At 36.0% G+C, this 16,215-nt stretch overlaps 2 protein-coding genes across 2 annotated transcripts; both read left to right on the plus strand.

The window, feature by feature from the left end:
• LOC137718612 (ent-kaurene oxidase, chloroplastic-like) lies at positions 1-8,345 on the plus strand. The gene is made up of 8 exons (XM_068458161.1): positions 1-289; positions 393-553; positions 6,280-6,441; positions 6,537-6,677; positions 6,790-7,047; positions 7,128-7,289; positions 7,384-7,578; positions 7,671-8,345. Exons 1-8 carry the CDS (start codon positions 136-138, stop codon positions 7,983-7,985), a joined length of 1,548 nt encoding a protein of 515 aa, XP_068314262.1. The 5' UTR covers positions 1-135; the 3' UTR covers positions 7,986-8,345.
• Positions 8,346-12,041: 3,696 nt separating this feature from the next.
• On the plus strand, positions 12,042-15,096 carry LOC137718649 (ent-kaurene oxidase, chloroplastic-like). Its single transcript, XM_068458201.1, has 8 exons — positions 12,042-12,208; positions 12,311-12,471; positions 13,263-13,424; positions 13,546-13,686; positions 13,800-14,057; positions 14,143-14,304; positions 14,400-14,594; positions 14,688-15,096. The coding sequence occupies exons 1-8, from the start codon at positions 12,055-12,057 to the stop codon at positions 14,997-14,999; spliced, it is 1,545 nt and encodes a 514-aa protein (XP_068314302.1). The 5' UTR covers positions 12,042-12,054; the 3' UTR covers positions 15,000-15,096.
• Positions 15,097-16,215: the final 1,119 nt, after the last annotated feature.

A 16,215-nucleotide genomic window follows, 5' to 3' on the forward strand; every position in this document is an offset into this window, starting at 1 on the left:
TCCATTCGTTCCAATCGAATCCCCCCTCGACCGTATCGGTATATATATGCTGCTGTTCTGCTGGGTGAATGAAACTTTCACAACCAGCCCAGCAGCAGACCCAGGACCTTTCCTCTATACTTTCTCAGAAAATCAATGGCACCCATGAACCAGATTCTCCAAGATTTCCAAGCAATGCCCTTTGCAGTCCCTGCTGCAATCGCTGCTCTGTCTCTGCTCTTCCTGTTTTCCGTCAAAGCTTTGATCTTCCCCAAGAAAAACACTTTCTCCAAACTCCCTTCTGTTCCAGGTACCTATTACTAATTTCCCACTTTTATTTATTTTTGTGTTTATTTGTTGGAGATTTATGAGTTTTGATGAACTGGGTGGTCGGAACGTTGGGAATTTTGCAGTTGTGCCAGGATTGCCTGTGGTGGGGAACTTGCTGCAGCTGAAGGAGAAGAAGCCGTACAAGACGTTTACTAGGTGGGCTGAGGAGTACGGACCAATCTTTTCTATCAGAACTGGTGCTACCACCATGGTTGTTCTCAATACAGCTGATGTTGCTAAAGAGGTAGGTTTCTCTTCTCACTAATCACTGTGATAAACGGATTTGAATCCTCTCCTGAGCAAGGAGACGGATCCTCCTGACCCAAACACACGGGTGTTGAATTTTGATCCAACGGTTACAAACAATAAAAATTATTATAATTGTAGCTGTTGGATGAAAATCCAACTGCCCGTGTATTTAGATCAGGAGGCTCCGTCTCCTTTGCTCAAGAAATGATCCAAATTCGTGAAAAAAGGCATACGACAATTAGACCAGTTGGCTAGGGAGCCAGCTTCACCTTCACCCAAGTTCGAGCCATCCTTCCTCTCAGTTAGAGAAGTTGGAATAAAATAAAGAAATAATTTATGCATGCCTCTTTTCTCATTATGCACACTCTATTTATTTGTGTCCCTTCCCATAAGACATAGAACATCATCTTTATGAACCAAAAGAAAATGAAACAAATCACTAAGTACCATGTCACATATTCGAAGGGTACTTTTTTATTTGATGGATAAATAAAATAACCTTAATAGAACTACGGAAGTTTGTTTCTATCAAGTGAAATTCAATATTTATCCATCACTGAAACTTCTGAGTGAGGTTAATTCGGTTGAGTTAGACCTTTGCACCAGTTGACTTGGGTATACAAGTAATTAATCATTGCCAATCGACTCTGTAGCTGAAGTTTAGCATTAAAAATTAAGGGTTTATTTGGTACTCTACTTAAATTCATCTTTAAAATCACATTTTTTTTTTCTTTCGTTTTTTTGTTCTTTAACACTTTTTAAGTTTAAACCTTGAAAATTTGTTTGGTAAAATTATTTTTAAAAACTAGATTGAAAACTAACTGAAAAATTGACTTATTTCTTCAAAACACCAAAAGTAAGGTTTTAGAGTTGAGAATTTTTATTTGAACCTATATTTTGTATCTCAACACCCAGCTTACTTTTTATACCCACATTGTATTGATTTATCTATCATTATCTCTTTACACCCAACGTTATTTTCGAAACTGCCCTTACTTATCAAAACTCAACTCAATCAAACTTTTTTTTTACACCCAACTCAATCTACTTAAAAATAACAAATAAAACCCTAACTAGTCCATCATCTCCGTGGAGCAAAGCCCCTTCTGTGACATCCCACATCGTCCAGGAGAGTGATCCTTAAATGTATATTCCAATCCCTACCTAGCACGAGGCCTTTTGGGAGCTCACTGGCTTCGGGTTCCGTAGGAACTCTGAAGTTAAGCGAGAAAGGGCCTAGAGCAATCCCATGATGGGTGACCCACTGGGAAGTTGCTCGTGAGTTTCCAAAAACAAAACCGTGAGGGAATGGTAAGCCCAAAGCGGACAATATCGTGCTACGGTGGTGGAGCGGGCCCGGGAAGTGGTTCCGTCCAGGCCGGGATATGACACCTTCTCTCTCTTTAAAAAATCCTTCCATCTGCCATGGTTGTCATTCTGCACCCCCATCTGCTCCTCCGTAGTCATCCAAACCTCTTGCTCTTCCTTTTCTTCATCATTTGACATCTCTAAATTTGTAGAGCACTAATTAGCTTAATAATTGGTATGTGTTCAATCGATTGGTTCAATTTTTACGGATTGATTCCTTTTTCTTTTCATTTAAATGAGCTTTTGGTTATAATGTTTAATGAGTTTGGCATGTTTCAATTAAATGAGAATCTTCTTGACTCTATATTCCTATCTGTGGTAGAAAATGGGTACGTCCATGATAACTTTTGATAGATCAATGAATATTTTTAACCGTGGATATTTTTTTTTTCTCAAAATTGTGGATATTTATTAAATACAAAAGTTGCGGACAACAATTCACATTACATTGAACTATGGCTAAAAAGTATATCGCATTTGCACGTTTTAAAGGCGAACTCATAACTAAGCAATTTTTATTGTGGAGCAAAACTTTGGGTATGGATCGGATGTGTAATTGAGTTTATGCATTTTAATGATTAAACTGATATATATTTCAACCACATATGGATTTAATATCGTAGTATCTTTTAGCCTCTATATGCCACAAAGTTGCAAACAAAAATTCGCAATACATAGAATTGTGGTAAAAATGTAGATCGTCTTTGCACGTTTTATAGGTGAACTCATAGGTAAACAGTTTTTATTGTTGACCAAAACTTCGGGAATTGATCTAACTTGAATGTATAATTGAGCTTTATGCATTTTAATGATTAAATTGATAAATATCTTGACCGTATATGAATTTAATATCGTAGTGTCTTTTAACCTCTATATTGGTATATGTGGCAAAAAAATGGGTACCTCCATGAGAAAATTTTGTAGATCGATGAATATTTTCAATCTAAATATGTATTAGATACCAAAAATTATAAGTCTATTCACGAAAGTCTAAGTCAATGCCACATACAATATTTGTTACGCTATATTTAAGGAACTGTTATTAACACTCCAAAAATCTCATTCTACACTTTGCACAAATGTATTTTTCTTTCTAATTATAGAAAGTTTGGAGTGCCAAATAAGATTTTTTGAGTGCTAATAACAATTTTCTATATTTATATACATTTTATTTTAGTTTGGAAGTCGACTTCCTTTCTTTTTTTTTCTTTATCAAGTTGGGAGTATCATTGACTGTGATCATGTGCAACTAGTTGTTGATTCATTGTGAATAATCAACATGATTTCTTACAATGTCTTGGGCGTATGAATAACAAAAAGAAAACGGTCATGATACAAGCTGAATAAGAGTAGTACTAATTAGTAAACAACTTGTGCATGATGTTTGCTTATAACCAAGTGGCATGAAGGAACAAATGTGTACGTTTCTTGCATGACTTGGAGTAGTATTAGTAAAGTCACACATGCCAATCAACTTGTTGGCAAGTGACCATTTACCACAGTAGTGAAAAAGTGTTGTGTTCTTGCATGAAGGCGTAGGTTTGAATTTTGTCGGTGACTAATCTAACATCTAACTTACTAATGCTATCGCTTGACTCAAAAAAAAAAAAAATCGAAATGTATGTAGTGGATAAACACAATCTCAAAATTTAATTAAACTCACATAACAACGATAAATAAAGGCATTATCACAACTTATGGGTGGTGAGCAATCCCATTAAAATGGAACTTAATATATACATATTAAAAACAAAAACAAATTGATGCAAAATCTCACGACGACTAATACTATTCCAAGTTATGCATGAAACATACATATTTTTTCCTTCATGCCACTTGGTTATAAGCAAACATCATGCACAAGTTGTTTAATAATTAGTATTACTACTATTAGCTTGTATCATGACCGTTTTCTTTCTGTTATTCATACGCCCAAGACATTGTAAGAAATAATGTTGATTATTCAAAACAAATCAATAACTAGTTGCACAAGGTCACAGTCAGTGATACTCCCAACTTGATATCCCAACTTGATAAAGAAAGGAAAAAAAAAGGAAGTCGACTTCCAAACTAAAATAAAATGTATATAAATATAGAAAATTGTTATTAGTACTGCAAAAATCTCATTTGGCACTCCCAACTTTCTATAATGAGAAAGAAAAATACACTTGTGCGGAGTGTAGAATAAGATTTTTGGAGTGCTAATAACAGTTTCCTAAATATGTCTTAACAAATATTGTACGTGGCATTGACTTAGACTTTCGCAAATATTCTTATAATTTCTGGTATCTAATAAATATCCAGATTGAAAATATTCATTGATCTACAAAATTTTCTCATGGAGGTACCCATTTTTTTGCCACAGATACCAATATAGAGGCTAAATGACAATACGATATTAAATTCATATGTGGTCGATGTATTTATGAATTTAATCATTAAAATGCATAAGCTCAATTACACATTCAAGTTAGATCATTCCCGAAGTTTTGGTCAACAATAAAACTGCTTATCTATGAGTTTACCTATAAAACGTGCAAAGGCGATATACTTTTTAACCACAGTTCTATGTATTGTGAATTTTTGTCCGCAACTTTTGTGGCATATAGAGGTTAAAAGATACTACGATATTAAATCCATATATGGTTTAAATATTTATCAGTTTAATCGTTAAAATGCATAAACTCAATTACATATCCAAGTTAGATCAATTCTCGAAGTTTTGCTCCACAATAAAAACTGCTTAGCTATGAGTTCGCCTATAAAACGTGCAAAGGCGATATACTTTTTAGCCACAATTCAATGTAATGTGAATTGTTGTCCGCAACTTTTGTATCTAATAAATATCCACGGTTAAAAATATTCATTGATCTACCAAAAGTTATCATGGACGTACCCTTTTTTACCACAGATGAGAATATAGTGGCTAGAAGATTCTTATTTAATTGAAACATACCAAACTCATTAAACACTCTAACCAAAAGCTCATACCGATTATTAAGCTAATTAGTGCTCTAGAAATTTAGAGATGTCAAATGATGAAGAAAAGGAAGAGCAAAAGGTTTGGATGACTACGGAGGAGTAGATTGACAACCATGGGAGATAGAAGGATTTTTTAAAGAGAGAGAAGGGGATTTGCTCAATGGAGATGATGAACTGGTTAGCGTTTTATTTTTTATTTTTAAGTAGATTGAGTTAGGTGTAAAGAGAAATTTGATTGAGTTGAGTTTTGATAAGCAAGGGCAATTTCGAAAATAATGTTGGGTGTAAATAGATAAAGATGGATAAATCAAATACAGTGTGGATATAAAAAGTAAGCTGGGTGTTGAGATACAAAATATGGGTTCAAATAAAATTTTCCTTTAAAATTTTTAAACTAAAAACTTTTACTTTCTCTTTCCTCCAATAATTTCTATCTCCAATTCTCCACTCAGCCACTGTCTCCTTCAATTCTCTCTCTACAAATTATCTCCCTTCTCTTTTGGATAAGGATTCTCTTCCCTCAGTTTTTTCTTTCTCTTTCATCCACTCATATTTAAAAGATCAAAATTAAATCATATCAACATTTTATATTAACTTTTTTTTATAGAGAAATAAAGACAAAATAGAAAGTACGGAAAAAGAAGAGTGAAGGGGAGAAGAATAGAAAAAAAAAGAAAATCCTACTCTTCTTTCTCTTTCCACCGGCCCTCTCTCCTGATGCTTTCACTCTCCTCTTTCTCTCCTGGTGGTCTCTTTAGCTCCTATTTCTCCCTTGATGCTCTCTCTCCTCTTCCTCCTCCTTTCTCCTTTTTCTCTCTCCTTCGATGCACTCTCCTCTTTGAATCTATCTATGGACAATGATGTCTTTCTTTATTTTTTGTAAATTGTTAAGATTTAAAATAAATTTTGAATCTAATACAAAACAAATTTTTGAGTCTTTAAGAAAATTGTTCCTAAGACATTTTCTCAAAAAATGTTTTGATCAAATGTTAATTTTTTTTAATAGAATACCAAACATGCCCTAAGATACTGTGTTTTTTCTTGAAGGCTTGAAGCCATGAAAGATCCATTCGATTGAGATTTCAACTGATTTCCGACTTATGGGTTTATCTTTTCCATGGACATCATTATAGAGTTGATGAGCAATAGGCGTGTCCTCAACGCCTATTGCAATGATCAAAGGGTTATAACAATGAAAGTTCTGTTTCTTACTAATTCAATATGTTCTAATGAATTTGTATGTATTACGGGGAAGGTTTTATCCAATATATATATATATATATATATATATATATATATTCTTGTATGAAGGATTCGTTAAAACTCCCTTTGAATAATTGGTAACCACTTCTGCTCTAATGGTTGTTTCAGGCCATGGTGACCAGATATTCATCCATGTCAACGAGAAAGCTATCAAAGGCACTAAAGATTCTCACTTCCGATAAATGTATGGTTGCAACAAGTGACTACAACGATTTTCACAACATGGTAAAACGATACGTACTCACGAATGTTCTTGGAGCGAACGCTCAGGTTCGTTGTTACGGTTCTTGTTCTCACTTTATGCGCACACTATTTCTTATCCGATGATATAGTAGATTTGTTATAACTCCATTAGTAATATTCAGAAGCGACACCGAAGCCAGAGAGATACCATGAGGGAAAATGTTGCTAGCCGATTGCATGCTCATGTAAACAACTCTCCTCAAGAAGCTATAAATTTCAGAGAGATATTCGAGTCCGAACTCTTTGGAATTGCTTTGAAGCAAGTGAGCGTTGCTTTATTTTGTTAGTACGAGTATTCTGTAACGCTTCTTCCTTGTACTTGACGTTACAATTGCGAAGTTGAGAATATTGTATAAACTAACATAATGGATGCAGGCTATAGGTAAGGATATAGAAGACTCCATTAATGTGGAGGAGCTTGGTACTACATTATCAAGAGACGATATCTTTAAGGTTCTAGTGAATGACATGATGGAAGGTGCAATCGAGGTTGATTGGAGAGACTTCTTCCCGTACCTGAGATGGGTTCCTAATAAGACCATAGAAAATAACATGAAGAGACTCTCTCGCCGCAGGATAGCAGTAATGAATGTCTTGATCGAAGAGCAGAAGAAGCGAATTGCTTCAGGAGAGGTGCTCTTTTCTTGCTTTATTATCTTTTTTTGGGTACTTCTTAGTAGTTGTACATGTAACTTGAATGGAGTTTGAAACAGGAATTGAATTGTTATACCGACTACTTGCTTTCTGAAGCAAAAACGCTTACACCTGAGCAAATCGCCATGTTGATTTGGGAAACGATTATCGAGACAGCGGATACTACAGTGGTAACAACGGAATGGGCTATGTATGAACTTGCAAAAGATCAGAAACAACAGGTTATTTTAGTTGCTGATTTTTTAAATTTTGTATGTGCGCCATTTTTTTTTCTTGGTAACTAATATGGGTCTACTTTGCCTCGTAATATAACAGGATCGTCTCTTTGAAGAAATTCAAAATGTTTGTGGAACCAACAAGGTTACTGAGGAACATTTGTCCCAGATGCCGTACCTGGGTGCTGTTTTCCATGAAACTTTAAGGAAGTACAGTCCAGTTCCTATAGTTCCTCCTAGATATGTGCACGAAGATACCCAATTAGGCGGTTACTATGTTCCTGCCGGAACAGAGGTACTTGATAAATGTTTCCATTAGATATTTTTTTCATTTTTTTCACAACATTGTTATCGATCTTTTACTAAGTTATGCTATTGTACACGCAGATTGCCATTAACATATACGGGTGCAACATGGACAAGAACCGATGGGAAAGCCCCGAAGAATGGAAGCCAGAGAGGTTTTTGGAACCAAAACACGATCCGATGGATTTGTACAAGACCATGGCATTTGGAGCCGGAAAGAGGATGTGTGCCGGTTCACTTCAGGCAATGCTGATTGCGTGCACCTCCATTGGAAGGTTGGTGCAGGAGTTTGAGTGGAAGCTGAGACATGGAGAGGAAGAAAATGTGGCCACTGTTGGGCTCACCACTCGCAAACTCCATCCAATGCATGCAATCCTCAAACCAAGAAATTGCTAAAGCTTAAAAATAAAGCCTGAAACGAATTTGAGATGGTTTTAGGATTTTATCTACCTGAAGAAACGTGTAATATCACAGTTGAATAAGTTTTGAGTGCCCCTTTTTTTTTGTTGAATGACATCAAACATGGTCGGATCTTATTTACTTTTACTTTTATTTGTACTACAATACTGCTAAATCAATTTAGTAGAGCGTATGTTGTCCATAACAAAGTATGGCCGGAGATAGGGTTTATGATGCCACATTTCCTTACCAACTCCGAATACATGCCTAAAAAGGTTGTTTAGAGACTCGCGTCGGGCCATACTTTGTTTCTTTTTGTGGGTTCAGCACCAGCAAGACAAGAATAGAGGTCCGATTCCACAAGCAGTTCCGCAAAGATTTAATATATAAATTAAATTCCATCCTAATTATCTCTTTAATTATTATTTTTTGTTATTTCTTGTTCTTCTTCATGCTCTAAACCCATTTATAGATTTTAATTTTGTTTTTTATAATCTACCTATATCTTACAAGTTAATTGTATTTATCTACCTAATGACAAGTTCTTTTTCATAATCAGCTTGTATCACATATTAATGTCTTTTTCCTGTAGGTGTATTATGTTTTTTTGTATTTTTTAGTTATGTTTCATATCTCTCTTATAGGTATAATATGCAGTAATATTTTTGTTACTTGAGTTAGGGTCGTATGTTCAGCAAATGGATTTGTGTTAGTAAATTAGTTATTTGTTATAAGATATATAAGTAGATTTATTCAAATAATTTTTTTTTAATTTATCTCCAATATTTAAAAATATATATAAAAATACATAATTAAATAAAAAATAAGGAAAAATGAAAAAAACTTGAAAACTTTGAGTTTTAATAATAAGGACAAAATAAAGGGTAAAGTGAATAATACCAGGATTGATCTTTTAGTGTAAAAATACGATTTTTCGTTAAAGTGAACAGTACCGTGGGCTTTTCATTAAAACTCCCTAAAAAATAATACTGGATTTAACCTAAAACCATATTGATATTTTTTTTTACCCAAATCTAAATGCCCCTAAAAACATTTGTTTAGAGAGATTCCACTCAAACTGTTTTTTCTGTAAGTAAGTTTGTTATTCTACCTTTTTTCTTAATTGATTATCATTATACAGTCTTCCTATTATTGTGCGTATTTTTTTGTATTATGTTCTCCACAATCTTAAATATTGTCAACTTTTATCAATGCGTTTCACGAATACGATTAATCTTCAAATTCCAAACGGTTTTCATGAAACACCAGCATAGTTACGTAATGTTATTATTCTTTTTACAAATTTTTTTATTAATAGAAGTTATAGGATACATCAATTATGTCGTTCATTCTTATCGGAACACCGAAATAATAAATCACACACAACTTACGTTCTCAATATCTGTAACAATTTCTGGCTCTACATCTGTAAATTTGATCAAATTAATATATCACTGAAAAATAAATTAAAAAGTTAAGTCCAGATAACTACCCAACTCTTCAGGGTGATTTCAAACTGGTCTTAACCTTTTAAAACATTCCAAATAACTATCTAAAGTTTGGAAATGAACATCTATTAAGTTCACTAGCGTTCAATAATGACATGGACAAATATTAAGCGTATTTTAACTCTCAAGTCTTCTATGGAGGTTTGAATCTCCAAATTGACGTAATTTAGCTAAGCAAATTAATGGTTTACCTTGGCTAAATGGGTCAATTTGGGAGATTAGAACTCCAAAGACGTTGATTAGTGAAAACCAACTTTAATACTTGTCCACCTCATTATTTCATGTTAGTAACATCAATATTTGATGTTGGTAAAATCCTTGATGACCTACCAAATATCTAAGAGAGTTTTAACGAAAAGCTAGCGGTACTGTTCATGTCACATCCTCGCCCGGGACGGATCACTTCCCGGGCCCGCTCCACCACTGTAGCACGATATTGTCCGCTTTGGGCCCCGACCATGCTCTCACGGTTTTGTTTTTGGGAACTCACACGAGAACTTCCTAGTGGGTCACCCATCATGGGAGTTGCTCTAGCCCCCTTCTCGCTTAACTTCGGAGTTCTTACGGAACCCGAAGCCAGTGTGCTCCCAAAATGCCTCGTGCTAGGTAGGGATGGGAATATACATTTAAGGATCACTCCCCTGGGCGATGTGGGATGCCACAATCCACCCCCCTTAGGGGCCCGACGTCTTCGTCGGCACACACGCGACCAGGGTTAGGCTCTGATACCAAATTGTCACATCCCCGCCCGGGGCGGATCACTTCCCGGGCCCGCTCCACCACCGTAGCACGATATTGTCCTCTTTGGGCCCCGACCATGCCCTCACGGTTTTGTTTTTGGGAACTCACACGAGAACTTCCCAGTGGGTCACCCATCATGGGAGTTGCTCTAGCCCTTTCTTGCTTAACTTCGGAGTTCCTACGGAACCCAAAGCCAGTGAGCTCCCAAAAGGCCTCGTGCTAGGTAGGGATGAGAATATACATTTAAGGATCACTCCCCTGGGTGATGTGGGATGTCACAATCCACCCCCCTTAGGGGCCCGACGTCTTCGTCGACACACACGCGACCAGGGTTAGGCTCTGATACCAAATTGTCACATCCCCGCCCGGGGCGGATCATTTCCCGGACCCGCTCCACCACTGTAGCACAATATTGTCCGCTTTGGGCCCCGACCATGCCCTCACGGTTTTGTTTTTGGGAACTCACACAAGAACTTCCCAGTGGGTCACCCATCATGAGAGTTGCTCTAGCCCCCTTCTCGCTTAACTTCAGAGTTCCTACGGAACCCGAAACCAGTGAACTCCCAAAAGACCTCTTGCTAGGTAGGGATGGGAATATACATTTAAGGATCACTCCCCTAGGCGATGTGGGATGTCAAAGTTCACTTTATTGAAAAACAAATATTTACACTAAAAAGTCAATCTTGGTACTATTCACTTTATCCTTATCGTTAAAACTAAAAGTTTTTAAACCATTTTCATTAGTTTTCCTAATATCTAATGTCAAAATATTAAATAGTTGTTTGAAATGTTTTAAAATATTGAGACAAATTTATAATTATTCCAAAAAATTGGATAGTTTTTTCGTCATCAACCCTAAATTAAACAATTCTTTATGAAATAATGGACAGAAACGGGGCAGTAGTCATGGCCACTTATATACTCCAGGTATCTTTATTACCATATTTCCAATTCGAGGCCAACTTATGAATGGAATCTGGAACCCTTTCGACTCCCACATGACATCTCAATCCCCCCTTTTTGTCTTAAAGCCTGACAAACGACTGCTTCATTTGGGGAACAAACTTCCAAAACGGCATAGCCCTGCTTCAACTTCTCAAGTACAAGAATCCAAATTAATGCTGCGCAATAAGATTCAATTAAGAAATTTAATCGAAACGACAAAGTCGTGATAATATCTAAAATCAATAATTTTACCAATGTGTTTTAACTATTAACGTTTTCGTTGATGTGATTAAGTAGATCCATGAAGTAGAGAGAAATTTGTTTACAATGTTAAATATCATTGTGACATATATTAAGTGAATCACATTAATTTTCTTATAGTAGTGCGTACGTGACTCCTTAACCATAGCATAATATGGAGGAAAATCATATAACAAAGATGTTATTTTGATAATAATTTAAGCTAATTACGTACTTTCGTGTATTCTAATTTTTTACAGTGGTGTGTAATCGACTCAGGACAATAGCATTCTCGTTGATATGCTTAGAGCTTAGAGGCATGACGTGTAGACAAATTTATACAACAGAGATGTCATCGAGCTGATATCTCAAATTCAAATTAATTACATATGAATATGTGTTTTAATTATTTTTATAACAGTACCTGATTGGCTTATTATTTCGACAAACTGTAGTGGGCATATTCCTTTCCTCAGCTTACTGAGAAAGACGACGAATTTCTCACTTGTATTTAATCCCACCGCAATTTGCCATCGTACCGGCAATATATTATATATGCTGCTGTTCTGCTGGGTAAATGCAAATTTCACAACCAACCCAGCACCTTTCCTCTCAACTTTCTCAGAGAATCAATGGAACCCATGACCCAGATTCTCCAAGGTTTCCAAGCAATGCCCTTCGCAGTCCCTGCTGCCATTGCTGCTCCGTCTCTGCTCTTCCTGTTATCTGCCAAAGATTTGGTCCACACAAAAAAAAATGATTTTCCCGAACTCCCTTCAGTTCCAGGTACTTAATTCTAATTCCCACTTTTGTTTATTTTTGTGTTTTTTTGTTTGGGATATATGAGTTTTGAAGAAATGGATGGTGGTTAAATTGGGAATTTCGCAGCTGTGCCGGGGCTGCCTGTGGTGGGGAACTTGCTGCAGCTGAAGGAGAAGAAGCCATACAAGACGTTTACTAAGTGGGCTGAGGAGTACGGACCAATCTATTCTATCAGGACTGGTGCTTCCACCATGGTTGTTCTCAATTCAACTGATATTGCCAAAGAGGTAGATTTCTTTCTCACTGTTCACTTGTCACCGTAAAAAAAGGCAGACGTGAGTTAGACCAGTTGGCTAAGACCGCGGTCGCACCTTCACGCAAGTTCGAATCCTCCTTCCTCTAAATTAGAGAAACTTAGAACAAAATAGAGAAACGATTTCCGCGCACCCTCTCTTCTTCCTATGTACACCCTATTTATATGTGTCTCTCTTGATTAATTCATTTCAAAAGCCGAAAATAGGGGGGAGGGGGGTGAGTGGAGAAAAAAATGGATGCGGAAATCACTTCCTATAGAACAACGTTTTTGAAAAAAAACAAAAGAAAATAAAAAGATCAGTAAGTACCATATCACATATTTGAGAGTTCTAATTTTCTGTATCCATTTTGTGTGTGGCCTCTATCTTTGATTAGCACGTGTTAATAAACTCAACCCTCTATCATTGGTTAATACGTGATTTAACCCTCCTGAAACGGAAGCTGAATTCTGTGTCTCAATGTGTCATTCGCAATCTCATGGAGAATTAAGACTCTGTAGCTTAAGTTTAGAATTAACAATTAAGATACTGTGTTTTTTCGTAAAGCCATGAAAGATCCATTCGATTGAGTTTTCTACTGATTCCCGACATATGGGTTTAGTCTTTTCATCGACGCCTGTTGCAATGATCAAAGGGTTATCACAACGAAAGTTCTATTTCTTAATAATTCAATATGTTCTGATGAACTTGCACGTATTACAGGGAAGGTTTTATCCTATACATGAATAATTGGTAACCACTTTCTGCTGTAATGGTTGTTTCAGGCCATGGTGACCAGATATTCGTCCATGTCCACGAAAAAGCTATCAAAGGCACTAAAGCTTCTCACTTTTGATAAATGTATGGTTGCAATAAGTGACTACGACGATTTTCACAAGATGATAAAACGATACATACTCACAAATGTTCTTGGAGTGAATGCTCAGGTTTGTTGTTACGGTTCTTGTTCTCACTTAATGCGCATACTGTTTCTTTTGCCATCTTATGGTAGATCTTGTTTTAACTCCATTTTTATTATCTTGTTATAACTCCATTAATGACAATCAGAAGCGACACGGAAACCACAGAGATACCATGAGGGAAAATGTTGCTAGCCGATTGCATGCTCATGTAAAGAACTCTCCTCAAGAAGCTATAAATTTCAGAAAGATATTCGAGTCGGAACTCTTTGGAATTTCTTTGAAGCAAGTGAGTGTTGCCTTATTTTGTTAGTATTAAGTATTTTGTAACGCTTGTTCCTTGTACTTGACGTTACAATTGCGAAATTGAGAATATAGTGTAAACTAACGTACTGGATGCAGGCTATAGGTAAGAACATAGAAGACTCCATTTATGTGGAGGAGCTTGGTACTACATTATCAAGAGATGAGATCTTTAAGGTTCTAGTGCTTGACATAATGGAGGGTGCAATCGAGGTTGATTGGAGAGACTTCTTCCCGTACCTGAGTTGGGTTCCTAATAAGACCTTTGAAAATAAAATTCAGAGACTTTGTAGCCGCAGGAAAGCAGTAATGAATGCCCTGATCGAGGAGCAGAAGAAGCGAATTGCTTCGGGAGAGGTGCTCTTTCTTGCTTTCAAATGCATTATCTTTTTTGGAAACTTCTTAGTAGTTGTATCTGTAACTTAACTGTAGTATGAAACAGGAATTGGATTGTTATATCGACTACTTGCTTTCTGAAGCAAAAACGCTTACACCTGAGCAAATATCCATGTTGATTTGGGAGACGATTATCGAGACAGCAGATACTACATTGGTAACAACGGAGTGGGCTATGTATGAACTTGCAAAAGATCAGAAGCGACAGGTTATTTCAGTTGCTGATTTTCACATTTTGTATGTGCAACTTGTTTCTTTTTCTTGGTAACTAATATTGGTTACCTTTGCCTCGTAATGTAACAGGATCGTCTCTTTGAAGAAGTTCAAAATGTTTGTGGAACCAACAAGATTACCGAGGAACATTTGTCCCAGATGCCATACCTGGGTGCTGTTTTCCATGAAACTTTAAGGAAGCACAGTCCAGCTCCTATAGTTCCTCTAAGATATGTGCATGAAGATACCGAATTAGGCGGTTACTATGTTCCTGTGGGAACAGAGGTACTTGATAAATGTTCCTATTCGTTTATTTTTTTCATTTTTTTCACAACATTGATACCGATCTTTTACGAAGTTGTGCTATTGTACAAGCAGATTGCCATTAACATATACGGGTGCAACATGGACAAGAACCAATGGGAAAGCCCCGAAGAATGGAAGCCAGAGAGGTTTTTGGATCCAAAATATGATCCGATGGATTTGTACAAGACCATGGCATTTGGAACCGGAAAGAGGGTGTGTGCCGGTTCACTTCAGGCAATGCTGATAGCGTGCACCACCATCGGAAGGTTGGTGCAGGAGTTTGAGTGGAAGCTGAGAGATGGAGAGGAAGAAAATGTGGACACTGTTGGGCTCACCACTCACAAACTCCATCCAATGCATGCAATCCTCAAACCAAGAAATTAGTAAAGCTTAGAAAATTAGGCCTGAAACTAATTTGAGATGATTTTAGGATTTTATCTACTTGAAGAAACATGTAATATCATAGTTGAATAAGTTTTGAACCTCTTTTTTATTTTTTTTATTTTTTTTATTTTTTTTATTTTTTTTTGAATGACATCAAACATCGTTGAATCTTATTACTTTACTTTTACTATGGTACTGCGAAATTTGTTTTCAGTAGAGCGTATGATGTTGATAATCGATGCCTAATAAGACTTTGTAGAGACTAGCATCTGGCCATACTTTCCTTATTTCTTTTGTGGGTTCCGCACCGGCACAACAAGAGTAGAGTTAGGTTACACAAACCTGGTATCCCTTTTTGTTGTTGGGTTTTTGGCTAAATTGATCTAAAATCAAATATAAATTGCTAAAATGATCGAACAAATATCAACTACATATTAATCATATATCAACGACATTTTGATCAATCATTTCAGTCATATAAGCCCTTTGTTGTTTCTCTTTTGGCTAAGAAGTATATAGGTTTGGCAATACTATTTTTATATATTTTGTTTTTTATGTTATAGAAATAAAATGCAACCTACAAACTTGACATCATTTGGATCCTAGGTTTTTCTGTCATACATATTTAGCCCAACCGCTAAACGAAAATTGAAGAACCAAATACATTTATTTTTACAAGAATGGCTTAAATTTTGCTACTTGCTAATGGCAATTAGAGAGTTCTAAATACTAGTATTGATTAGGAGAATACCAATTAAACAATTGGGTTGAGTATTAAAGACAATCAAGTATCACCCAAAGAAGTTTATAATTTAATTGGTTAAGATTATTTTTTGGTTTTTGTGGTAGATCTCTTCATTTTCGACGTCGCTTGTGTCAGATATACATAAAAAAACCAAATGAAAGAACAAAAACTTCAATGTTGATGCATACACACATATGTCACACCAATTAATTTGTGATAACAACATTATTTAAGCCTCAGGTAGGCCATACCGTAATCACGATTGCAATGAACTAGTGAAATTTCAGCTAAGATAAGCAGGGAAATTGGAAATTTCCTCAACAACAAAACACAAGAGGAATAAATTAGTGTAAAATAAATCCTAAGTGGCATAGCCAGATAGTTTTTGTCTCGAGAAGAGATTCTCTCATAATTTTTTCAATCAAAGTTATCGGGTTAAGTGATTTGGGTCTTTTAAATTTTATCCAACAG

This window comes from Pyrus communis, chromosome 15 (genome assembly GCF_963583255.1).
Source record: "Pyrus communis chromosome 15, drPyrComm1.1, whole genome shotgun sequence".
NCBI lineage: Eukaryota > Viridiplantae > Streptophyta > Magnoliopsida > Rosales > Rosaceae > Pyrus > Pyrus communis.